Source organism: Hyperolius riggenbachi, chromosome 2, assembly GCF_040937935.1.
Source record: "Hyperolius riggenbachi isolate aHypRig1 chromosome 2, aHypRig1.pri, whole genome shotgun sequence".
In the NCBI taxonomy this organism is placed as follows: Eukaryota; Metazoa; Chordata; class Amphibia; order Anura; family Hyperoliidae; genus Hyperolius; species Hyperolius riggenbachi.
Genome location: NC_090647.1, coordinates 420,585,514 through 420,613,166, shown reverse-complemented (window position 1 = coordinate 420,613,166; position 27,653 = coordinate 420,585,514). Strand labels below are relative to the sequence as shown.

Here is a 27,653-nt window from a genome sequence, read left to right as displayed (position 1 = left end):
CCTCAATCCTAAATCACACCAAATTCTATTCTACAGCTTGTCACGGTTAAAAAGATACCCTATATACATAATCACATAGTGTTTTGGGCTCACAGCACACTATTAACCGCAAGTAGCGCCAATGGATTTTTCAAAGTCATTTTTTTCAACAAATGCAGCAATGTCATTCTTTCTTAGCAACGCCCATGGAGTGTCAGAACATTCAATACATGTCATAAATGTTACCATTCTGAAAATTAGAGACCCAGACCTACTCAGATATACATATTTGGTAACATTGGGACGTATGCGGTTTTGCTAAAGTTGCACCATAACTCTGAAAATTGCATTTTTGAACAGTTTTTTCCAGTTTGGCAGTATGAAGAATTCACATGACATAGGCCTCAATCCTAAAACACACCAAAATCTATTCTACAGCTTGTCACGGTTAAAAGAAAACCAAATGACAATGATGACAAATACAATGGAACTTACCATTGGACGTCTAGCAGGATTGGAGAAAAGTCAGAGGTCAGAAGTCAGGTGTCAGAAGCCAAAGCAAATTGGTGGGTCAGAAGAAGGGAGGGGTCAGCATAGTTCATTCCAAGCATGTGGCTAAAGTTCAATTTGGAAGCAGGGTCCAAAGTTCAATTTGGCAGCTTGATTATGTTTCTGGGCTTCTCCCAAGCATCCAGTTTCCTCCAACACCTCAGAAACACATTGGTAGGCCAAATGGGAGCTTCTTAAGGGACAGTAAAAGGCCAGTAAAATATGTCCAGGTTTAAAAAAAATATAGACACCCCCCCCAAAAAAAGGAAGAAGAAGAAATTAATAATGTGGAAGAGTGTGGTATGTCCTGAAACAAGTAGCAACGCATAGTGCTGGGGCTGAGGGGCAATCCGGGCAAAAATATCTGGACTCCCTCCTCATCTTGTGTTTCACACACACTCTGCATCTTCTCATAGGGGTGGCTTTCACTTCATTTGGGGGGATCAGGGCAGGAAAGTGTCTTTCTTTAAGTCTGAGGGTATTCTCCGAATAAATCGGATCGTTTTGCTGAGCGATTTGGGTAGGGCCAAAAATTAGAGACTTGTGGACTTTCTCCTGGAACTGCACAAAGGTGTCCCTTCCGCCTGCTTTTGCATACAAGACAAATGCGTTCTGCATTGACACCTCCAGCAAGTAATAGGCTATCTTCTTATACCATGCCCTCCGCCTTCTTCTTAGCATATAAGGAGCCAGTTTTTGGTCTGCCAAGTCCACTGCTCGCATTTTCTTGGTGTACTCCACTACAGCCTGTGGTTTTACAGTTCCCTCCCCTCTTGACGAGGCAGGAACGGTGGCCTCACTGTGGATCGTTGTTAGGATCAACACATCCCTCTTGTCAAAGTATTTTAGTGCGAGGAGTTCGCCACATCTGAGGCTGTAGGACTGTCCTCTATGTAGTTTTTTTGTTCAGTACCTGTAGTGGGAGGCCTACACGGTTGGATCTAACCGTCCCACATGCTCCAGTCTTGGCTGAGTACAGGAACTTAAACAAAGGTACACTTGAATAAAAATTATCTACATAGAGGTGGTACCCCTGGTGGAGATAAGGGGTTAAAAGATCAATAACAATCTTCCCACTGGTGCCAATGTACTGTGGGCACCCAGCTGGCTGTAAAGCGGAGTCCTTGCCTTCGTATACTGTAAAGGCGAAGGTGTAGCCAGTGCCACTCTCACATGCCTTGTACATTTTTACCCCATATCTTGCCCTCTTGCTAGGTATGTACTGTTTAATGGCAAGTCTACCATGAAATGGTACAAGGGACTCGTCCACTGCAATGTCACGGTCTGGGGTGTAGAGATCTCGAAATACTGCAGTAAGGTGGGTCAGCATGGGCCTTAACTTGAATAACCTATCATGGGCAGGGTCAGTCCGTGAAACATGGTTGGTATTATCATTCAAATGAAAAAATTTAGATAGCAAGTCAAATCGCTGCCTTTTCATTGTTGCTGGGTAGAGGGGCGCGCTATGATAGAGGTCCTTGGACCAATACATTCTCAGCTGTGGCTTTGTTGTGACACCCATGCTGAGATTCAAGCCAATGAAAATTTTAAATTCGGGCACGTTGGTGGGCTTCCATTTTGTCACAGTCCAGTGGGTTGGGTTTTCAGCTAAAAATTGTTCAGCATAGAGATTAGTCTGCTCAACCATATGCTGCCAAAAGTCCACCGTAATAAAGAGCTGGTACAGCTCAATGGGTGACAGATTGTCAATAGGCACTGACACACCAGGAGTGGCTGTAAAGGGTGGTATATTGGGCACCTCAAAATTAGGGGGTGACCAAGTGCCATTAAGGATATGATCTGGTACCGGCTGCCTGCGAGGTACCGATGGACGCTCACCCCGTCTGCTGGCTCCCCTCTGCCCAGTGCTGCTGCTGGCTGCTGTGGTGTTGCCCGCTGAGACCCCAGCTATGGCCTCTGACTGTCCAGTTGGTTCCTGTCTGCTGCCTCCTGTCTGCCTGCTGCTGGCTGCTGTGGTGTTGCCCGCTGAGACCCCAGCTATGGCCTCTGACTGTCCTGATGGTTCCTCATCAGGGGAATCAGGATCATCCCAACACAATTGGTGAGATGGCAGCCCTCCGGACTCTGAGCTTTCAGTACCTGAATCAGAGTCGCTCGGAGGGGACCACTCGCTGCCTGAGTCATCCCCAGATTCCTCACTGCTGCTCTGCTCGCAGAAGGCGACTGCCTCCTGCAAAGAAAAGCGCCTCCTCGCCATACTAAAAAGAAGAGATAGAAATAAAAAGTAAGAAGAAAAAGAAAGAAATAGATTGTGTTTTTTTTTTTAAAGTGACAGTTTTTTTTTTTTTTTTTTTTTTTTTGAAATAGATGGATAAAATAGATAAAGAGTAGATAGAAGGTAGATAGAAAGAGTATATAGAAAGAGTAGAGAGGGTGAAAATACCCAAAAGTTAGGAAGGGAGGTTAGAAAGAATAAATGGCAAGGAGAGGGAGGATCAGGAGATAAGGGGGTAGATATGGGGTTAAAATCAAGGAATGGGGGGCAAAATTTTAATAATATAAGTCCTACCACACTGCTGCAGTCTCTCTCTCAGCTCCTGTCAGCACAGATCACTCACAGAATCTGTGATGACAGAGAGCTGTGTGAGAGAGAGAGGGAAACTTTGTTTATAAACATTTAGCAGAATGTACATTGTTACTGGCTGTAACAATGTGCATTCTGCCTGTAAACTCATCTGATTGGTTAAGGGACCTGCTGGTCCCTTGAACCAATTAGCGCTCCGTCGGCTGGGCTGTGAACGAGCGGCGGGTGCGCGCGCATGTGCGCGCACCCGCGGAAATAACGCTGGACGTACTTGTGCGTCCATTTAGCCCGCAATGCGCCTATCTGGACGAGCAGATCCGTCCAGATAGGCTGAAGTGGTTAAATGTGTAATCCTCCTGTATTATTCCTGTTCTCAATACAGAGTACATGATATAAGGAGCATTGCCAAGTCATGCAGTTTTGAATTTGATTCCTCCTGTTCCATATTCAGCTACCCACCTTGCATGTCCTGCCCCCCCTTTAGTTATCAGCCGCCCACGGCCCGAACCTTTGTGGCCTTTCCAGAAATCTGACCCTGCTGCTGAATCTAATGCTGGATCCACACCATACAATTTTCTGCCAGATTTACCTGCCAGATCGATCATTTCCAGCATGTCCGAATTGAGAGTCGATCAGAAAATCGATCGTTCCTCAGATCAGACATGCTGGAAATAATCGATCTGGCAGGTTAATCTGCCAGAAAATTGTATGCTGTGGATCCAGCATCACACAGAATAATACATAGAAAAGGGGCGTTTTTTAGTGCGTCCTATAAGGCCAAAAATATGGTAATGACCATATTGATTTTCCAATGAAAAGCATAAGGTAGCTTCAACCAGATACCGTTTCATGTTTCTAGGAGACATTTCATCACTGTTACATTACTTAAATAGTAGTGATGTATACAAGTACAGGTAATTCACTACTCCAGCAACAGTTTAGCTGATTAACACTTATTATTTAAAATAATTGTATAAGTGTAGGTCTGAAGGTGTAAAATGGCTATAAAATGTCAGGGTCAGGATGATAAACCGCAATGTTTGTTGATAATTATTAATGATGTTGAAGCGTTCTCTGTTTAAAGAAAACCTGAACTGAAAATTAAAAGTCAAAATAAGCACACACAAGTCATACTTACCTTCCATGTAGTCTACTCCTCAGTGTCTTTATCCTCTCCTGCGTCCTGTTTGTTCACTGTGATCAAGGGAATTTTCCGTTGAAAATGGCCATTACCCATAACCGCTTTCTGGTCAGTACACAGTTAAACTGTGAAATCGACCACTTGAGCCATAGGGAAACATGGACATTACCTGGTACACCAGTTTTCCTCTCAGCTATAACTGACAGCAACTGATATTTTACGGACAGCAACTGATATATATCAGATCTGACAAAATATTGTCAGAACTGGAAGGGATCATTGTCATAAGAAAATGGTGAGCTTCTGAGAGGAACTGATGGCAAGGTAACTATGTAATGTTCATTTGAAGTTACCTCATGTTTTTATTTTAAATATTTTTACTCAGTACAGGTTCTCTTTAAGGATTTCCAATTTGACATAGATGGGTCTTCTGCATTTCTGCTCCTCACATTCTGTCACCCCGGATAACCTAGATACACGTCAGAATAAGCCTGAAGTGAGATAAAACAATTTTATCTATAAAAACAGATAACGTTGGTCATCCAGGAATTGTAGGCTGCTACCGCCGTGCACGTGACCGAGCCCTTTCAAGTAAGATCTTTCCAGCATGCCAGGCCAATCATTTAGATTGATTTTGGTTGGAAAGTGATCAAAATTACGTTTGGATGGCCATGTTACAGCAGGGATCTTTCTGGCAGATTCGATGATTGATTGAACCTGCTGGAAGTACAGGTAGTCCCTGGTTAACGAACGAGATAGGGAATGTAGGTTCGTTCTTAACCTAAATGTGCTCTTAAGTTGGAACACTGCCATCTTTGTCCCCTGTACCTCTTCTGTGGCCCCCTGTGCCTCCAGTGTCCCCCTCTGTGCCACGTCTGTCCGCTGTACCTGCTCATACAAATTTAAAAGCCATTTTTTTCTTTTAATTTTTTAAAATCGATTTTTTTTTCAAAAACTTGAAGTCCAATTTGAAAAAAAAATGTCTTGTTCCCGTGGAAACACAGAATCCATGCCGTTCGTATTGGTGGGTCATTCGTAAGTTGGGGACTACCTGTAATGTATGGGCAGCTTTGGTCACTGTGCTGCCTAGTTAGCCAGGCTGCTGTCTCCTTCAGACCAGAAAACACTTTTGACTGTTTGTGCAGGTGTCAGTGAAAGTGCTGTTTATCTTTTCAAAATTCAAGATAAGCTCCAGCTTGTGTTATGATTTGTGTAAATAACTGCTTGAGATGGCTGTTACTGGCATCCCTTCTGAAAACAATCTGGAGAGAAAAGGAATTCTCTCTTTGAAGGAAAAATAATTCTGTCATGCGATCCCTCTCATGCAGCTAACAAAACATTAGCTTGTAGGAGTAAAACCCTTCATGAATTAAATTTTTCTCACATTTTGAATAAATGCTTTCTGATTTGATTAATGCAATTTAAAGCTGACCCCAGTCTGATTAAAATAGTAGTCCAGCATATAGACTAAAGTGACTAAAGGGAGACTCTACTTCCATTAAAACGGTGTTAAACATATACCAGGGTGTTTTATGATAAACATGATCTCTCCATTGCAACTTTCACCAGTTGTGAGGGGAGTTAATGGGGCGGGTAAGAGAAGGGAATAGGAGAGGAGGGAACATTGCAGCAAACTTGCCTCAAAGGGTTGGTTTCCACTAGGGGAGATTCACAGCGTTTCCTTGCATGCAATTTCGGATGGATAATCGCAGCCTACTAAAATCCAATAGGCTGCTTCTGAATTTGAATGTGGGGGAAAAGCCTGGTGCCACCTGCATTTTATTGCACACCTCATCCGAATCTCCATAGCCATGCATGGTTTAGATGCTTACCCTCATCAGCACAAGCAATGTCACAGGGTGAAGTTGGCACACTATCAGTTGTCTTGGGTTGCTTGGTTAAGTGGCATAGGCAGTGCCACAGCAGATACAGTTCATGGATATTACCAGCACAACGCAGTTTTATAATACGCACTTTATTGTGCCAGTTTCCACAGGTAAATCCAACAATTGTTTCGGGGGCCGTGCAAGGTCCCCCTTTTGTAATCACATGCCTTGATAAAGGGGCACCCTGCGCGGCCCCCAAAACAATTGTTGGATAAAGTGCTCATCAGCACAAGTGTCGGCGTCTGTCTCGGAGAGAGAGATGTCAAAGCAAGTGAAACTAGGGTCTTGCTTTCTGAAAATTTTATTTAGAGGTATGCCTTTCTGTATATACAAATCAGTGCACTGACTTCTAAATCAGGAAATGGCCGTTTGGAGTGTTTGTATGTCTGTCTGTGTTAATAATGACATGATTACTCCTAGATTTTTAATAAAGGCTCAAAGAGCATTTTCATAACATGGTGAGCCGAAACATTGTGAAAGTAGCACAGAATTTAAAGTTTACTAACTATATTTTGTATAAATCAAGGCATACCCATTTTAAAACATCAGTGAATTTTTTTTTTTGTTTGTTTGTTTTTGTTACTTTCCAGTTAGTGATCCTATGCTAATTCACAGAACAGTACTGTGGTGAGCCATTTCTATAGGACAGGAACCAGAAATTTGCACTGCCAGTTCTGGAAATGTGCAGGGTTAAACAGATTTGGATTTGCCAATCAATTAACAGGGAAACACCCTTACTAAGTTCCTGGAATTCTTTCTAGGAACTCCGTGTAGGTGGTTCTGGGGGAACAGCTTAAAGATCAGTACATTGGACTGCCCCACTGTGAAATCTAGTAAACAAGTCAAAATTACTTCTAAAAAGTATTTTGTTTTTTTAGACGTTCCTGAAAAAAAACACTGACTTTAATTCACTAATGGCCCATACTCACGGGCTACAAAAGTGGCCTGTCGCCAGCACACGTGAGCATGTGCGCGACAGGCCGGCGACAGCTCGTCGCCAGGTCCCTCCGCGTACACACGCGGAAGAGGGACCAGCGGTGCGACGGAAGCTGTCGCCGATGTTCCTCCTCCCACCGCCGGAAGCTCAATGTTCTGTATTGAGGTTGCTGATGCTAGTCCGCATACTCGCGGTAGCAACTGTCGCCAGGCGATTGACCGCGCCAATCGCCTGGCAACAGCAGCGACGGTTCGAGGTGCGCCCCCGTGCAACGCCTCATACTCACGGGCGACCTGTCGCCGCAACACGCGAGCGCCGCATGTTTCGGCGACAATTGTAGCCCGTGAGTATGGGCCATAAGGGCTGTTTGGTAAATCAAAACTGTTTGGTAAAATACCTTATGCTGTATTTATGTTCTTATTTTTAAATTCACCAAATATTTTACAAATGCAAGTGACATTTGATAAAATACTGTAGGTCTTAAACCAATCAGTAAGGTAGTCTAAAGTGTTCAGTAAATACAGATTCTTGCCATATTCTCCCAAATGAACTTGTACAGTAATTCTCAGGATGTTAGCAGCAGAGACATTTCAACCTAAACAATTTTTTTTTTATGTGCGTTTTTTGAAAAAAAAATGTTTTATGGTTGTAAAGTTTACTATTTGTGTTTCACGTCATGTAATTTGAAATACCAGTAGATTCTGTTACAGTAGGCCTGCTGAAAGGAAAGATGAAATTACCTCAACACATGTCAGTAAATGTCAAGATTACACCATGCATTAAAGCTAAGTAACCTACTCGATAATTACCGACAGCTCTCCTCTGTTGGAAACCGTGTGGAGGAGTCGTGACTCACAAGCAGAGAGGGATAAGCTATGACTGACAGGAGCAGAAGCCAATACAAACAGTCCCTGTCTCCTGCAAGTCTCGCTGATCTGACATTGATAGGTTGTGAAGGCTTCTCAGGAGGGTCCAGCTTTTCTACCACCAGGCAGTTAGCAGAAAGAAAAGAACAAAAGTGGTTTTCCTGGAGCCCTTCGGCCGTTTAACCTTTTAGGTTCCTGTTTGAAGATGCAGAGTAGCTAGTGGGGAAATCACCTAAGCATGGTATGTGTAATGTCTCCTGAAAGTTAATCTAAGTTGTGGCAATTAAGTAAAATGTTAAGAAAGACTAATGAACAGATTCAGAGCGAGTAGAGTCAATATTACAAATGTACACTCTAAAGGGATGTGGGGATGCCTCTTACTATTGTAATGCCCTCACTGCACAGAACAGCTTGAACAACACCGACACCCCACACTGCTCTGCTGTTAGCGAAAAGGTTTTTGTGAATTGAAGCATAGTATTTCAGTAAATTACCGAACTTCTACCACACCTGTAAAAATATTGATTAATTAGCAAAAAAAAAAATTAAAATACCGAATGCTGTATTTTCCAGACTTGTTTTTTTATCGAACAGCCTTTAATGAATTGAAGCAATTATTGGGAAATAACTACTGAATATGCCCACTTTCACTTTTGTGTGTTCAGAAGCAAAGCGCACGTTGGAATTTCATTTTCAGCTGGAAATGTTGGCCTCCCCTCTACATAGAATAGAACAGGCTTCCAAGAAGTTTGTCTGTACAAATACACACCCAGAAAGATCTTTCTGGGAGACCATTATTGAGAAGGAGCCATGTCCACTGACTAGAGAGAGACTTCAATGCTAGACATCTGGTGTAATTCTGAAGAAACTACCTGCTTCCTGATATCCAGCTCTGTGTTGTGCTGTGTAAAGCAGCAGTATAGTTGTTTTTTTTTTTTTTGTATTAGAAAGCTTTATTGAGCAGATCAACAATTATAAAAAGGTTTTGAAAGCAGAACAGATAAAACACTAGATATTAAAGGTAGCCATACACTGGTCGATTTGCCATCAGATTCGACCAACAGACAGCTCCCTATCTGATCGAATCTGATCAGAGAGGGATCATATGGCTACCTTTGCTGCAAACAGATTGTGAACCGATTTCAGCCTGAAACCGATCACAATCTGTGGTGGTGGTGGTGCTGCCGCCACTTCCTCCATCCCGCATACATTACCTGCTCCGCCGGCGCGAGTCCCGGGTCTCCGCTCTTCTTCTCCACTCTGGTCTGGTCTGGTCTCCGGCATGCTTCCCTTCTTCCTGTCTGGGGGAAGTTTAAACAGTAGAGCGCCCTCTACTGTTTAAACTTCCTGCCGGGACAGGAAGAAGGGAAGCATGCCGGAGACCAGACCAGAGCGGAGAAGAAGAGCGGAGACCCGGGACTCACGCCGGCCGAGCAGGTAATGTATTGCAGCTCTATTGCGTTGGTCGTCGGGCACTAGAACGCCGTTAGCGATGCGCTCTTTACCCGCGGGCGATCGACGGTTATTTCCCGCACGGCGCGATCGACGGGATCGGACGGAATGGATCGAAATTCGGCGTGTAGCGCGAACGGTTGGCAGCAGATTCGATCCCAGTGATCGAATCTGCTGTCGAAACGGCGGCAAATCGGGCCAGTGTATGGCCAGCTTTACACTCCAACTAAAAAGCAAAGAAAAAGAGAAAGCCTCAAGAGAGCACAGCAGTATAGTTGTTGTGATAGTTTGTAAGTGATAACTACTGGAGAAAAGTGGGTCAGAGCTTCTCTTGACAAGCTTACTCATGTTCTGTTCCCACTTACACTGGTTTGTAATTATGGCTTCTGGAAGGAATTTTCTTATACTATTCATGTATAATACTCTTTAGGATGTGCCAGATTTGTGTAAGAAGCATTTCTGAAGACATTTATAGTTTGTGCAGCTATTAATCAGTAATGCTCTTGGGATGTTTTGGCACTATTTGTTGCAGCCACAACACCCAGCATAGCACCACACAATATCCAGCATGGCACTACATAGCACCTAATCTGGCACCACAGCACCCAGCATGGCATTACAGTACCCAGCGTGCCCCATAGAGGCACCATAGCACCCACAGCATGACACCATAGCGCACAGCATACAGCAATGCGGGGGTATGCTGGGTGATATGGTGCGGTGTCCAAACTTTTTTCAAAGAGGGCCAGATTGGATGAAGTGAACATGCCGGAGGGCCGAACATTTTTCCGAACATTCTTTGAACAATTACAATTAAATGCAAATGAATTATTTTGCATAAAAGCTGAGTTTTCAAAATGTATTTGAAATAAATAAAAAAAAAAAACTTACCTGCACTAATGGGAAGGGTGAAACTGAGATCTGTGCTCCAGCAAACAGGCTTGGTCCGGTACAAAGGCAGTGGTTTTGATGCGCAAAATGTCACGCAGATGAGAGTCACTTAGTCTTGTCCTTACACGATTCTTGTTGAAGTTCATGGCAGAAAATGTCTTCTCACACAAATATGTTGAGCCAAACAAGCTCAGCATTTTCTTAGCCTGTGTTCGAATCTCCTGAAACCTGCCCTTATCCAGTTGGCGGTAAAAGTTCACAAGAGAGAGTTGTTGGTAACGACTGCGTAACTCGCTGTCACATTGCAGCTCAATGAGCTCAAGCTGCAGCTGTTCTGGAGCATCATCTGGGTCAACAGAGAATGGAGAGGAGAAAAGGCTGATCTCCTTTTCAATAGCTGCAAAATCTTGAAAGCGCCGTTTAAACTCTTCAGCCAGAGATGCGATGTCTGCTGCATACCTGCTCATTTGCACACTGATATTGTCCTGTGAAAAACTGTTCATTATTTCCTGCAATGCTGGGAAATGTATGGTATTGGCCTGTGTTTGTGACAAATGCCTTTGGAAAAGTTGCAGCTTTCTTCCAAATGCCTTGAGGTGTGAATAAAGCTGGTTCACCGCTGCATCTTTTCCCTGAAGACTCGTGTTTAGTACATTCAGATGACTTGTTATGTCAACTAGAAACCCCAAATCAGCCAGCCAAATAGGATCAGATAGTTCTCGCAGCGGTTGTCCCTTTGTTTCCAAGAATTCTTTTATTTCCTTTCTGAGAGAGTTAAAACGCTGCAGCGCAGACCCTCGACTGAGCCATCTAACATCGTTGTGATATAAAACATCTTCATATTCAGCATGGATGTCCAGTAGAAATTGTTTGAACTGACGGTGGTACAGAGCTTTAGCACGAATAAAATTAATAGTCTTTACAACCGGTTTCATAACATGATCATATTTGAAATATTTAGCACAGAGAACTTGTTGATGAATGATACAATGGAGTTTAATAGCTTCACCTCCTTCTTCAATAACCTTGTTACAGATTAGGGTTGATAAGCCACTTCGTTCACCAGCCATAGCAGGTGCCCCATCAGTAATAATCCCAGAAACTTTGTTCCAGGGCAGTTTCATGTCATCTATTGCAGAACTAACAGCAACAAATAAATCTTTTCCTCTAGTTTGGTCCTTAAGGCTCTGGAGGTCAAGTAGCTCTTCAGTCACATTTATTTCATCGTCCACCCCTCTCAAAAAAATCAGCAACTGAGCTGTGTCAGATAGGTCTGTGCTTTCATCACAGGCTATTGAAAAGAAGTCAAAAACCTCTCCTTTGGACATCAACTGTCTCTTAATATCTGATGATATGTCTTCAATTCTGCGTGCTACAGTGTTACGAGCCAGGCATATATTGGCAAACTCTTGCTTTTTCTCAGGACAGATATTTTCAACCATTTTCATAACGCACTCTTTAATAAAATCACCCTCAGTAAAAGACTTGCTATTTTTAGCAATTAACAATGCCACATCATAGCTTGCCCTTGTGGCATTTTCATTTGACTCACGGGCTCTTGTGAAAAATCGCTGTTGTGACGTTAAAACTGCTTCAAGTTGCTTTAACTTTTCGCTGCGGTCACGCCCTGTTAGTTTGTCATATGTGCTGCTATGCTTTGTCTGGTAGTGTCTTTTGATATTAAATTCTTTATAAACGGCCACAGTCTCTTGACATATCAGACAAACACAGTTATTCCTTATTTCTGTGAAAAAAAAATCCACTTTCCACCTTTCCTGGAAACGGCGGCCCTCACTGTCAACTTTCCTTTTCTTACTTGTAGTAGCCATTTTTTAAATTGGACAGAAGGGGGAGGGTGAAGGATGCAGTGTTGTTTGAACTTGGCAGGTTTAAGTATTACTTGCTTTCACAACTAGGCCTACCCCTGTCCAGCTCCCGATATCCAAGCACATTAAATTGCTGTCTCACAGTCTTCTGTTCAACTGGCTGTCTCTCTGGCTCCTGTCTCAGCTCACGTCACTCTGCAGTACTCCTGACCCCCTCCTTTCTCCTTTCCTTTGACCTTGAGGCTCTCAGTGCTGGCAGTCCGTCCACTGTGTCACAGGCGCCGGCATATGACGTCACACGCCTCTGTGACTTCTCTGTCTGTAACCCTCGCCTGTGCCCGCCCCTCCAGCTGTGCTCTGTGAGAAGGGGGTGTGTATACCCTCGCCGCCGTCACCCGCCCCTCCACTCAGCCGCGTCACACCGCCACGCCCCACACCACGCTGATGCGGCCAGAACGCGGCCAATGATGCGGCCAGAACGCGGCCAATGATGCGGCCAGAATGCGGACAATGATGCGGCCAGAATGCGGCCAATGATGCGGCCAGAACGCGGCCAATGATGCGGCCAGAATGCGGCCCATGATGCGGCCAGAATAGCGGCGGACGGGCCGCATTGCCTAAAACAGTGATGGCTGTCCAAAGGGCCACATCTAACTGCCCGGCGGGCCGCGAATGGCCCGCGGGCCGGACTTTGGACATGCCTGCTCTATGTGAACATATTGGGTGCTGTGATCCCATGCTGGAGGCTGTGGTGCCTTTTATGGGGGCATGCAGGGAGCTGTGGTTGTTCTATGGTGGCATGCTTGGAGTTGTGATGCCTCAATGGGAGGTCTTTGGGAGCATGGGAGGGGTCCACTAGAAAGTCAGGGAATGCTGTGGGGGGGACTGGCAGCAAGCCAGCTCACCCAGCAGAAAGCCAGATCACCCAGCACAGAAGCTAGGTAACTCTGCCTAGTTATGTTTAACCTTTTCAGCCCGCTGGTATTTTTCACCTTGTAGATGAGAGGAATTTTCCCCTTTCAGCGCTCCTCCCTTTCATTTCCCAATAACTTTATCACTACTTATCACAAAGAAATGCTCTTTACTTTGTTTTTTCTGCCACCAATTAGGCTTTCTTTGGGTGGTACATTGTGCTAAGAATTATTTTATTCTAAATGCATTTTGATGGGAATACTACGGAAAAAATGGGAAAACAATCATTATTTCTCAGTTTTCCGCCATTATAGTTTTAAAATAATACATGCTACCACACATTTTATTTGCCCATTTGTCCCGGTTATTGCAACAAAGTTCCCATTCATAATTCTAACGATCAGGTGGCGGAAATCGTTGGTGGGAGGCAGCGTGGCGGCTCTATTTAAGAATAAACACAGTTTTTGAACAAAAACAGTGTTTATTCTTGGCGGACATGCTCTGATTTGCACAGGGGACTTTTGTCCCCTGCAGCCAATCCCTCCTGCACTCGGAAACAGCGCGATCGCGGGCATTTGCCCGCACAGCCCCCCAAGCAGCAGGGACGTGAGTATCGCGCCCCTGCGGCTCTAGCAGCTGCCGCTGCGGATGTGAAGCTCAAGTTCGCGCGGCATAAATGGTTAAATGACACAGCCTATTTATGTAATATGCTGTATTTTTTTCAGTGGATGGGGGTGGGGGGGGGGGCTTCATCCAACATTTTGCTGGGCAGGCCATTTAGACTGCTGTTAAGTTGATGTAAATTTGGCTCCACCCATGGCCAAACCCACATTCTGGTGCATGGCCACACCCATATTCATCTGGCGTGCCCAAAGGTATTCCGGATCTCTTAGGATCCTAGCAACGCCCCAAATGTTGAGAGTAACTGTACTTAAATTCAGAGTTCCTGGCTGGTGAGAGCAAAAAATATTCCATCACAGGAGAGTGAAGTGGTAGGTGCTCAAACCAAGCAGCATCTGAAGAATGGCTGCAGGAAAAGCCTCACTGACATATTTGAAGGCACGTATATCATGTGATTGAATCTCTTCTTTCCGACAAAAGCACAATAGGTGCCACACAATAATGTAATATGTTGGTAGGGGGGCGATGAGCAGGTTGTCTCATGCCTCCACCTAACCATCCTCAAGTATTACACAAATTATGGGACCATGTTTGCTATATGAATTAGGACCTGCCTTACCTTGTCTATGCAAAAAATGTGTGAAGAAAAATGGTCTTGAAATGGTGGTAGTAAAATACTGGTAATTTTATAGATATTCGACTATGTACCATAATTCTCACTTGGCTCCTTCCCTATCTACGGTATGTGTAATCCTAACCACTTTTCCCTACTTAATACTACTCACCTTAATATCCCCCCCCCAACTTACACTAACCACTTACTGCTATTGTGCACCAGATTCGTTGGGGATCGAAACAATCTGTCCGTCGTGATCGCCACACATCACAAAAGATGATCATTTAATTGTGCAAACATATCCACGGTCACGAAATTGCGGAAACAATCTCTTGTCACTGAAAAAGTTGTGTGCCTTGAAAAAATTGCCACAAAAATAGTGTGGTGGTAAGGACCTTAATATCCGTACAGGTCTCTGCCCTTTCTTCCTCTGTATAACTTGTGTGGTCTGCTATTGGTCAGGTTGGATTTTAGCATAAGACTACGAGACTCGTTCTTTAGTTGTTTGAAAAAAATAAATGGTTTAGGCTATTCCTATTTTTAATGTAGGTTTAAAGAAGTGATAGGCGGGAGCAGGAGGAAGCAGTCACACAGTAAAAAATGTTTTTGTCATGGCATAAAGATAATAATTATTACTCAGCACCAAATGTAAATAAAAATCACAGCTCGTGATTTGCTGGAAAGATAATCATCGTTATAAACCGTAGTGTGTGATCCAGTCCTGGCTAGTCATGATTTATCGCTATGACCTACTTGTACTTCCAGCTTGTATTATTAGTTATTATCATAAAACATTGCAGGAGGTGGAATTGTCAACGCAGGAGGTAGACTATTCACAATTTAACAAATAAAATAATATACTGAAACAGATGGAAATGGAAACAAGATGAACTTAAGATAAGTGCTGCCAAAGCAGCCGGAAAGTTTAGTATAGTTACAAGATAAATTCAAGACTAGTACGTAAACATGGGACCCAACTAACATAATGGTCACACCGTTTTTTCCATTGTGTTGGAAAATCTTTCTATGCAGTATTAGCAGTTTCTGATGCTATTAAAGCAGTAGGATCAGCCATACTATACCAAGGAAAAAAACACATATATAAGTAGATACATACTTGATCTACTTACATAACACATGTATTATACTGTCCACGTTTTGATTTCAGTGAATGTTATATAGTAAATGACAAGAATTCTGTTCCTGGTGGGGGCCATGTCTTTTGCCCACAGTAAAGGCGAACTCGTGATGTCATTTCTGCTCTTTACTTTTTTTCTTGTCTCCTCCAATCACTGAGTCACCTCAGCCTTGCTTGTAAACACAAGTGAGTAGGGGATTAGGTTTCAGATAAGCAGCTAGCAGGGAAATAAAGGGAAGAGGAGGAATAGATTATAGATAAAAAGAGCCCCCAGCATGCAATTCTTTGGCACGACTACTAATGGGCCAATGCTCCTTAAGTATGTGATAACTCCAAATCATAACAGCAGAAAAAGTTTTGAATGTAGGATTAGCATCTTTATCACTTAATACACTCAGACCTGTTGCTGTTGAAATTTGATTTTTATGGTGACGATACCGCTTTAAGTACCTGTTAATACATTACTTGAAAACTGTGTGGTCATATAAAGAAATACTGCATAGTATACAGTTGTGTTCAAAATTATTCAACCCCCAATGCTGTAAAGGGTTTTAGAGAATTTAGTGTACATTTGTAATTGTGTTCAGAATTAAATCTTACAAGGACTTTTATAGAACCAAATGCAACTAAAATGAAATTGTTTTTGCACTGCACCGCTGTATCCCCATTTACTGGCTGCCTATTCTTCCTCTTTAACTTCTGCTAGGGCTTATTTTCAGGGTAGGGCTTATATGTCAAGCCTGCGCAAAATTCCAGCTAGGGCTTATTTTTAGGGAAAGAGGGTGTCACCTAGGAGAAAATGTTAATTACATGTGGGCTATGGAATATTTGAAATACAATATACCATTCTGGCCCAGTCTTCAATTAAGGCTACAGTAAGAAGAAGAAGAAAAAAAATGTATATGTGTGTATAATAAAAACGATCTGGTCTTCCAATTCCTTACTTGAAAACCGTGGATTAAGCGGACATTTGAAAGGGGCGCCAGTAAACTTGGGCGCAGGATACAGCCAGTATATGGCTGCTCCTGCTTCTGCACAAGTCCGGGCCATGTTAATTACTATTCCACCTCCAGGCCGCCATGGATAGTGGGGGAATGAAATAATTGGGCATAACTGGTAGGCCTGACTTGATTGGAAAGGCAAGTGATGTCACAGAGAAGGCGAGGCTTAGAACCACCAGCTCTGACAGGCTGAGAAGATGCACCCAGGTTGCACTATGCTAAAATAATGGGACTGGGGCCAGGAAATACACATTTTCTGTGCCAGTCAACATGGTGCAGGCAACAGGATTTCAGGAGAATGCTTAAAGAGTTGCTAACGGTAACATGTGTTATGTATATATCAATTGCCTTAATTACCATTGTTGTCATGTGTTCTGCTTTAGTTTAACTGATATGTGAACTAAAACACACACAAAAATAGAATTTATGATGTAACTATTTAATAACCTGTACCATTCCATTTTGTGTTTCAGGTGGAAGAAGGGAACAAAGCTGCTGAAACCTTAATGGCTGGAGATGAAATAGTTAATATCAATGATATACCACTCTCAGGTTACCGCCAAGAAGCTATCTGTTTGGTGAAAGGATCACATAAGACACTGAAAATGATTGTTAAAAGGTAAACAACCATTCATATTGTTAGTGTCTCATTTTTTTTTTGTTCAGTTAAATAAGGAAAAGCTGCAGTGCTTTATAATACCAAATCACGCCTGACCCTCTTAAGATATCTATATTATTAGGTTCTTACCACAGTCTTGCTAGGTCATTGGACAATGCTTTGGCAGCACTACTGAATTCATGTCCAGTGTTCAGCCAGTAATACAGGGTACTGCTGATGTAGGAATTAGTGCACACAGCTTGGCTGTACATCATAATCTATTTGAGGCAAGTTATCCTGCACTTTTTGTTCCCTTACAGTGTTCTCCCCAGGCTCTTTTAGCCGGGTGCTCCACCCGGCTAGATTTGGTGACCACCCGGCTGTCATCGGCTCACCTCCTCACCTCCTCCTATGCTGTAAGCAGAGTTGCCCTGCATTTTCATCTCAACCCACCCGGCTACTTTTTCATGCCACCCGGCTACTATTTCATGCCACCCGGCTGGAAAAAAATTCTGGGGAGAACACTGCCTTATAACATGCATGTCAAACTCCTCAGAGCCATCAGATTTGGTCCCAAAAATGGTTTCCCCACTGTGCATTATGTTTAGCCCATTCTAGACCGCCAGAGAAGCTATATTGGAGGGTAAGCCCTAGATCACCGGGGAAGCCATATGGGAAGGGGGGGGGAGGGCAGCTCTAGATACCAGGGAACTGTATAGGAGAGAGAAGGCCATTAAACACCTATAGGGTTGGAAGGACCACTCAACATCAAAGAATTGTATAGATGAGGGAGGGAGGACCACTAAACAGGGAACTCTATAGGGGAGGGAGGGGGGCTATTAGACACCAGGAAACTTTATAAGAGAGAGTGGTGGCCACTAGACATTGAGGTCAGCCCGCAACTTGGTCCCTCAGCTCAATTTTAGCCCACTTTGTTTTTGAGTTCAGCACCCCTGCCTTATAATAATGCTTAAAATATATCCGAGGCAAACCCTGGGTAAAAAATACTGATACATGCCTAATGGGAAGAAGACTCTGGATAGAGCCCGCGGCTCAGCATTGTGACCCCCCCCCCCCTCCAGTTTTGACCTGGCACCACTCTTTTGCCTAGAATGTCCTTTATTCCATATGGATGGATTAGAGCCTATGAATTGCCTTAGGGCAGGAATGTCAAGCTGGTCCTATGGGGGCTGGTCCCTCACACATTTTTGACACAGCTCAAATTAATTGATGGGTCTGAATCAGGAAAGGTGTGGTCTATCAGGTAGAACACATTCCCCTTTTTCTCAGTCCATCCTAAACACTGGCCCTCCAGGCCTGGAGTTCGACACCTGTGCATTAGGGCCTGTTTCCACTACACGCAGATTGGATGCAGAAAAAATGACTCTAATGAATGCCTATGGGAAAATCTGCATTAGAAAAATCGTGTTAAGTGAAAACAGGCCCATAGACATTCATTGGAGTCATTTTTTCTGCATCCAATCGGTGTGTAGTGGAAACAAGCCCTGTAAGTTCTGGCAAGGAGATAAGTCGATTTCCTTGTATCAAGCCCCATCTACACGATACGATTCTTTGTGCGATTTGATTACGATTCTATTTACGATACGATTAAATCAGACATGTCCGATCTGGATTCAATTTGATTCAATTCGATTTGCCATTGTTTTGCAATGGCAAATCGAATTGAATCGAATCCAGATTGGACATGTCAGATTTAATCGGATCGTAATCGAATAGCACAAAGAATCGTATAGTGTAGATTGGGCTTTAGTTTAGGTTTAATTGACAGATTTGTCTTGTAGAGGCCTTCCTCTACTGTCAAATAATGCACTTTTTGTTTCCTCCTTATCCTTTCCACCTACTAGTAATTTAACTGACTTTGAAAGCCATATTATCATTTTTACAGAAAGAAGGGAGTTATTTCCATTTTGTACAATATGCCAGTGGATTTGAATGACGATGTTAAGTTGACGCACACAAAGGCCAGGGAGCAGGAGTTGGGTCTACAATTTAATACAAAGCAGTATAGGTCCTGCTAGAAGTGCATTGCTGGGGTTGTTAAATTTGATATTCTCGAATATTTCCCTGTTATATGATTGTTTTGCTGGTATTTATGTTAGTATTGAGAAATTACACCATTATGATGTGATCTTAGAAGACTGGATACTTTGTAACTTTAAATGTCTATCATCTCTTGTGCTTTCCTGTTTTTCGTGACATACAGTTCTTGTGAATTTTCTGTTTCGGTTGTCATGCAAAGGCCAGCAGAAATACAAGCTGATGTTCGCTTTACTAGGGGTTATGGAAAGTCTTGCCATGTGACCTACAGACAGTTGCTACAGAAGTCAGCATCATTTGCTCTCAATGCCCTTGTATAGTGTAGTCGGGTTAGAATGATTGTCTTCAGGAGATTTTTTTTTTTTTTAAGGTTTTGTTTATGCAAGCTTTATTTTTAAAGGGGTTTAAAGTGAATCTAATTAAAGGAATTATAGTTCCAATGAGCCTCTAAATAAACTTCCAGAAGATTGAGCCCAAGCAGAAGGCGCCTCTGCTTGGGTTCATTAACCTTCTGGCACTTTATTCGGCCTGAGGAAGTGAGCACAGACCCACAAAACGCTTTGCCAGTGCAAATAAGAGTTTTTTGTTTAGTATACGAATTTGTCTTTATTGAGATAAGCCACCTCTCCCTTTTCATTTTAGCTGTTTTTAACGCAGTTTTATAATACTTTGGGCGCCTCTTTTCCCCTTTGTGTTATCCACCCTCCTTTTGTCATTTGGCCTCACGCTGCGTCCAATTGACCGGGCAACATTACAATAAATATGCACTGACCTCTCCCTCCCCCAGTTGCTCCTCTCCCATCCCTAGCAGGACTACCAATGACTTCCCCCCCCCTCCCCCCAACAGCAGCAATTACAGTGACCCCTCGCATTGCCATTACCCACATTGACCTCTTGCTTCCACAGCGACTCCTCCCAATACCCAGCACCCACATTACACTCAGCAGCTCACCCCCATAATGTACACATTAACAATCACCCAGAATCTACTTACAACTTTACACCAAGCCAATACCCCTCCCCATGGCAAACACACAAGGCACCCAATACCCACAAAACACCCATTACCCCACCATAGTCTGCTTCCATCAACCACATGGCGCCAAATTCAGCCACCCCTATAGCTGACATCCAGTACTTGCACCAAGTACCCATATTGGTGTTTTCCTCAGAATTTTTCTCCAGCCGGGTGGCATGAAAATGTAGCCGGTTGGCATGAAAAAGTAGCAGAGTGGGGCAAGATGAGAGAATGCAGGGCCAGTGCTTCTCTGCACAACTCTACTTACAGTAGAGGAGGAGGTGAGCGGATGACAGCTGGGTGCTCACAAAAACTAGCTGGGTGGAGCACCAGGCTAAAAGAGCCTGGGGAGAACACTGCATATGAAACCCACCCTAGCCCCCACACACATTGTACCCAATACTAGCACTCTGCCTCCATATGACACTTAGTTCCTGCTCTAAGCACCCACATGACAGAACCTGCAACCCTTCCCCCATAGCCGGTACCCAGTTCCCGCACCAACTGGGCTCCCAGTACCTGTACCCAGCAGCCACAACATGGCCCCCAGTACTCACAACTGCAAACAGCTTCCATATGGCACCAACTATTTGCACCCAGCACCCACATAAGTGCCCATTTCCAGAACCATTATGGCACAGAGTACCTGCAATCAGCACCCGCATGACACCCAGTGCCCGCCCAAAGCCACCACTTAGAACAGGCATGGCACCATGCATTCTCACCATGTGGCACCCAGTACCTGCACCAAGTACTTGCACCTAGCCCCCACATGGCACGAAGTACCTGCACACAGTAGTTTCATCTGCACCCAGCCTCTACTTGGCACCCAGTATCCATACTTGGCATCCATGCAACACGCAATACCCACCTATAGGTAGCACCTAGAACCCACATGGCACTGAGCATCTGCACTCATCACATGGCATGAGCTTCACAGAGATCCTGGTGTTCGAATTCGGAATACCAATTAAAACTTGTGGGCTGTGGCCATGGGGAAGTTAACTTACCCTTGTTTCTGCCTATAGAGACGTTCTGTCTGTCTTTCCAATGCTTTCTTCTTCAAACCCAGAAGGTGGAGGTATTTGATGTAGAAACCAACATGAAGTGCATTAGTTATAAGCAGTCACGAGTAAATTAACCCCTCCCCCCGAAGCCCGCAAGTTTTAATCAGTATTTAGAATCCTAATGCTGGAACTCTGTGGAGCTCACTCCTGCTCAGAACCCACATGACAAGCAATACCTCCTTAGCCAGCACTCATCACCCACATGGCATCCTGTACTCACTCTCAGTACCCTCCTGGAATCCAATACTTGCCATTACAACACATGACTCCCTATACCCCCATAAACTGCACCCACATAGCACACAGTACTCACACAGCACTAAGTTCCCCTTTGCAGGCATATGTGAGGAAATGTTTGCTGTGTTCCATATGTGTGATGGATGCTATTTGTGATATATGCTGTTTGTATTTCAGCTGGTCATAAACATAGCTTTCCACACATTGGGGTGTATGTAATAAACTGAGTTAAGCAGAATTACGTGCGTAAAGTCTTACCAAATGATGAGTAGAGCATAATGCATTACATGTAATGGATTGCATTCTGCTCTACTCACGTGGTAAGACTTTACGCACATAATTCTGCTTACTGCAGTTTATTGCATAAACCCCAATGTTCCAAAACAATAAATTCCTCTTCGATTGGACTTGAATAGAAAAAAAATGATTGCTACCACACACAGGACATTAATATTCAAAAGATTTGACAAGGAACTCTAGAAAATGGATTAAACAAACCACTGCACTGTTCAATGCAGTGTAACGCTATGGCAATTTATTTATATACAGTAATTGGAATCAAGAAAGATATGCATTTGGGCTGGTGCTACCGCAAAAGGGCCTCTAGGTTGTGTTTTCCCCCCCGGCCAAAAGGTCCCAGTCCTCCCCTGGTGGGGTTGCACACCAATATACAGCAATCTATAGATCTAGGAAGTGTTTCTGATGCCAAAACCAGGGTAATTAATGCATCATTGGTTAATCTGGATAATTTAGCACAATCTTCTCTGTCTTTTTGGTGCCTCTTTAAGAACTTATGGAGCTTCTTCAGTTTGGAGTAAGGGTAGTGCATTAGTGACAGCTCATCATTCATTTTGCCTGTTTCCATCCCGTGTAGATAATTTTAAACTTGATAGCATTTTCCATCGCTTCCTGCCATTTAGGAATCCTCTCTATCTTATTTAACCACTCCTTCCGGACTTGGCTGTTTGAATATAATTTACTTTTTTCAACTGTTCAATAACAGTTTGAATTTTGTAGCAACTTTAAATACTCCAATTTGTTTTATGGAACTTTGTTGATATTTTCTCATTTACAAACATACCAATGATTTTTTTTTATTTCAGTATTGCTGGAATAAAAATGCAGCTGCTAAAAAAAAAAAAGAGTAAAAGTAAAAAAAATAATAAATAAAATGAAAGGACATTCTAGACAGCTGGTTTCCTGTGATGAATAATGCATTTATATTTGGGACGTCAGCTTCCTTTAGATAAGATTGCCATTAAAAATAAGAATTCTGATAAACACTTTCACATTCTCAGATGAAAATTCAGTTCCTTCATCATTCTGGTCTTATGACTTGAATAAATATTTTTGTTAGTATCTTGCAGCTACCCTCCAAGTACCTAATAAAAAAAGCACCCTGTAGTACAGTTATGCTTGATGAAGAATGATTTGATGCATTGTTGAGGTGTGTCTCCGTTACAGAAATAAAACTACATACATTTCACTGTGGCCAAGTTAGAATCCAATAACTTATTGATAAATGTAATTTTGTTTTGATTTTATACTACACTTGTGTAAAAAGTGCTGCATGTATGTTCCAATGTATGCTTTCTGACCCAGACAGTACCTTCCGCACTTTGTGTGAGTGCAGGTCAGAAAATCTCTCTCTCTCCACTGCAACCAATTTACCCATCTTTTGTAGAAAAATGACTGTGTGTAATTGGTGCATGGCAATTTTTCTGGTATTTCTGACAGGTAGAGAGCATTATGCATTTAGCATGACCTGCATCACCTAGGTAAAGCAAACATTGCCAGGGTACTGTGTGATACGTTACTTGCATAGTTCGCTGTACCCTGCCAACAGTACATGTTACCTAGGTAACGCGGGTCTTGGTAATTATGCAAGGTGCACTATTTTACTGTCAGAAGTACCAGTAAAATTGCTGTGCGCTCTCTGCAGACAGTAATTTACCCACAGGTAGTGAATACACCCCACAGCTTTCCCTCCCTTTACAATGGAATGTCCAAAGAGGCAGAAAAAAAAAAGAATAGCCCACAAAGATGGGCATGGACACTCATAGTGACTTGATATGAAGGAGTTTTAGAAGCATGCACAAATGCAATGTTAGTTGAGTTGTAGAAGAAAAAAACATGGGCATTATGGGCGATTTCTTTTGTGTTGGGATAAAAATGTATTCTGTTCAAACAGCCCATCCACACAGGACTATTTAAACTTGGGGCCGACATTTAACACCTCTTCCCTAGCCTTTTTAGTGCAGGTCTGAACTTAAAGAGAGCCCAAGGTGGGCTCAAAAAAGTGAAATAAAAAAAGTAGGCTACCTGATCCACGGGGCTGAGCGGATCAGGTAGCCACAAAAACAGCCTCTCCCGTGGGCCGCAATGGCCCACTTTCACTTACGTGACCTCTGAGACTGTGTGTCTCTCATAGTGTGCGGGGGAGGCATGGCCAGGGGAGAGAGCTGCCCAATGGCAGCTCAGGAAACCCTGCAGGAATGCCCCTGGCGAGTGTTTTGAACAGGGAATTCCTCTCCTCTGTGTTTATCTCAGAGTTAGTGACAAATCTTGTCTCTGAACTCGGGGGGCTATAGCGTGGCGGGGTGGTAAAGAGCGGCGGTTGGGGGGGACAGCCATGTTATTAGGCAGAGGACATGCTTCTGTGTTCCATCTGCCCCCCGAAGTTCTACCTCAGGTTCTCTTTTTAAAGAGGAACGATCAAAAAAAAGCTGTTTGCATATAATATGCTGTAAATAATGTTTTAGAGCAAAGTTGAAATGCAGGGTTATATTCCGCTTAAAGTTTAATAGTTGTCCTTTAATGTCTGAGTTCTCTCTCACTCTGCTCTCCTCATTGTAATCAAGCTCACAATCTTTTATTGATAATATTGTACTATGCAAAAGAACCTGATAAGTGGTGTCTGCTCGTTGAAATTCTACATTCTCATCATGTTCCCGCTCAATGTGCAATAACGTCTTTAATCCTTTCGATACCCTCCTCTGAGTATTTATAAAACATGTTTACTTCATCTTCCTACCTTGCCCGCAATAACTAACTATTTTCAGTTCTTTTTTATTTTACTGCTTTATAAAGACACTGGGAAGTAAGTGGAAACTTGTTTTTATGGTGTTGAACTGTAGTTTCAATACTGGACGATAAGCGATCTCTTGTTGAAAGAGTATCCGCTCTCCTCTTGACACCAATTGCTCCCAGAGCTTTGCACTTCTAGCCTCATCTCTGAGTGTTATATTTAGTCTAAAGAAAATGTTCTGTCCTTTATCTGCTGTGTCTATAATAATTTATCTAAACTAATAGATTCTAAAAAAGAGCAGATCGTTGAGACACGAGGGAAAGAATAGAGAACTCTACCACTCATTTTGATGATACAGGTGGGATTTTAGGGCACAGTTTGGAACTCCAAAATAGAATTTATCTCTCTTTGTCTCAGATATGCTTTGTCTTGAAGTACCCCTGAACTGGATACAAAAAGACTGAATCCCATGGTGGGCTAGATTACCTTTGTAGAAGTGTCCTGGTGCTGCTTTTTGTCCTCAGGGGTCACATATTCAATGGAATCCTCCAGTCAGTTATGAAAATTAGGAGAGTTCTCCAGTGATGGCCGCGTGGATTGGAAATACACAGGCACAAGATCCAAATTGCTTGAGCACAGAGAAATCAAGCGGTCATTCACAATCGCTATCCTTCACTGAGCACGTGCAGCATAAAACTCCTACATGCACACTCCAGAATAGCTCTGGGCCATTTAGAGGAACTTCCAGGAGATGCAAGCGGTACAAAGAATAGGAAATGGGGAGACCCCGAGGACAACGAGCGGTGTCAGGATACTTCTACACAGGTAATCTAGCCCACCACAGACTTCACTTAATAGATTTTACCAAGATTCAAGGTTACTTTAAAGTGAACCTGAGACAAGGAGGAATAAAAGTTTTATACACACCTGGGGCTTCCTTCAGCCCACTCCACGCAGATCGCTCCCTTGCCGTGGTCTAAAGTCTCCTAAAACTTTTATTCCCCCTTATCTCAGGTACACTTTAATGCTGGGTACACACTATGAGATTTTCTGGCCGATTTACTGTCAGATCGATCATTTCCAACATGTCCGATCTGCTTTCCGATCGATTTCTGAGCATTTTCCGACCGATTTCCTATTAAAGTGAACGGAAGTCGATCGGAAAATGCTCCGAAATCGGCCAGTAAATCGGCCAGAATATCTCATAGTGTGTACCTAGTATTAGTCCCATTCACACTTGCAATCTAGGTAATTTAAAACTTTATGTAGATGATTTCAGTAAACTTTTGAAGGTTGTACAGGTGTCCCTCAATGCTTGCTGACAGCTTATTAGCAATCCATCATGCTGGAAAACCATTATTCAGTATAGCTGCAGGGAATGATAGCTTGCACCAGCTTGTTTTTCCCTTCTCTCTCCATGGACCAGAACCCACTGATTAACAGCAAGACAAGCATTGTGTTTGTATAAGAAAAGACCATGCAAAAACAGCCAGGAATGATTTTTGGGGGGTGGGGGTAACCATTATTGCAGGTGCATTTTGGCTGTATGCAGAAGAAAGCAGAGGTTGGGTAAATCTGGGAAGCTGTATATATACACGGTTTGCTCATATTGCTGAGGTTTGAGGCAATATGTTGTAACTTGCAGTCCCTCAGTAGCTCAATGCAATAGCTGAAATACCGTAGTTACATTTCTGAGAATGTCTTCTGCTTAGCAGAGTAACATGGAAATTATATACAGCCTATAAAAAGCATGTGCAATATGACAATGCAAATGCTTGTACTTGTGTGCACTGCTTTGGAGACAACTGACCCACATTATGATATATAAGGATAATTATAAACCTCGTATCTGTGTTTTAAACAACCTCCTATGACACATTTTATTTCCTTCATTTTTTACTGATGTCATCAAGCATAAATAAATTGTGGAGGCCATAGCAACAAGAATACAACTTCCTGGTCAATCACCAGCTAATAATTTTGCCTTGCATGCAGCTTGCTATTGGGCCATTTAGAATCACCAGAAAGTGAATTTGATTTCCCCAATTCCAAACTGTATACATTTTGCATGAAAGTTGCATGCAAGCCAGCACTATAAAGGCCCGTTCACTCTGTGACGCAAAAAATAATGGGAATAGTGCTGCAACAGGAACAATTCTCCTTGGTCCAGCATGAACCTATGGGAAATTTTCCTTTTCGCCACAGGATCTCATTGTTCTTGTTGCAAACCAATGAGGTGCCCCATGTTTCTTCTGGTCACCGATCCCCTGCAATGAACTGGACAGCAGACAGAAATGTTTTTTCATCCAGCGGCCAGACTAGTGCATAGGTTTACATTGCGTCCAAATTGCGGCGTTTGTGGCACAATCGCGTTCCGTTTGCAGAAAAATGCAGCAGGTCAGGACTTTGCATTTGCTGTCCAGTCCATGTGTCTTGTGTTGGGTTCCGGTTGACAGTGTGAATGCATCCTATACTATAAAACCCCTGTGTCGCTGCGTCCAGCATTTGTCCCTGTTATTTGCTACTGTGCATGTGCGCAGTAACGGACATGGACAGCTGGACGGGACCAGAGAGCGAGGTGGGTGGGAGAGTGGGCAGTTGCGCGCGGCGGGTGCGGGCGCTTGCGCGGCGGGAGCACGCGGTGGGTGTGGGCGCGTGCATGCGCACTGACTGGCAGCAACAGAAAAACAGACCTAGAGCCCGTTTTTCAACGGGCTTAGGTCCACAAGTCCTATTAATAATGTAGGATGCGTTCACCGTCCAGTTTTGGTTTTCCCTGCGTTCCAGAAAATGTGTTGTGTGAATGGCCCTTATGGCATCTTTAGACTCTCTATTGTCCATCTTGAGTTTTTTAAAGACGCTTGTTTTTGCATTCTAGAGAAACACAGGCACCTTAAGGGAGTGGTCAGGCTTTTGTAGAAATATGTATAGAGTTTGTTAATTCAGTCCTCCTTAGTTTGTACCAAGCACCTATGAAACATGTTCCCACATCTCAAGTTTCCTTGGAAACATGATTTTAAAGTACCCCTGACCATGTAATTTAATTGCATGTTTTTAATACTGTTTTGTTTGTGGTGCTGTGACATATGAGTCACAGCACCATCCTTCTCCTTTAGCGCCCACCCATCCCCTGCTCTGCTCAGCTATAATGCAGAGCTTGATGATGGGCAGGGAGGAAGTGTCATTACTTCCTCCACTCTGCCCATCCTCAGGAACGGTTGGAATGATAGTGTACTAATGGCTGTATTAGTACACTATTGTTCTGAGCTAAATTACCTCAACACCGC

At 43.2% G+C, this 27,653-nt stretch overlaps 1 protein-coding gene across 2 annotated transcripts in view; it reads left to right on the top strand.

Annotated features, from left to right (window-relative positions):
- The window catches only part of SHROOM2 (shroom family member 2), a 289,384-nt gene that overhangs the window by 107,821 nt on the left and 153,910 nt on the right, over window positions 1–27,653 (top strand). For both annotated transcript variants that reach the window (XM_068269899.1, XM_068269898.1), the window contains exon 2: window positions 16,834–16,979. In XM_068269899.1, coding sequence (XP_068126000.1) covers window positions 16,834–16,979 — 146 coding nt within the window. The remainder of the gene's footprint in view (window positions 1–16,833; window positions 16,980–27,653) is intronic.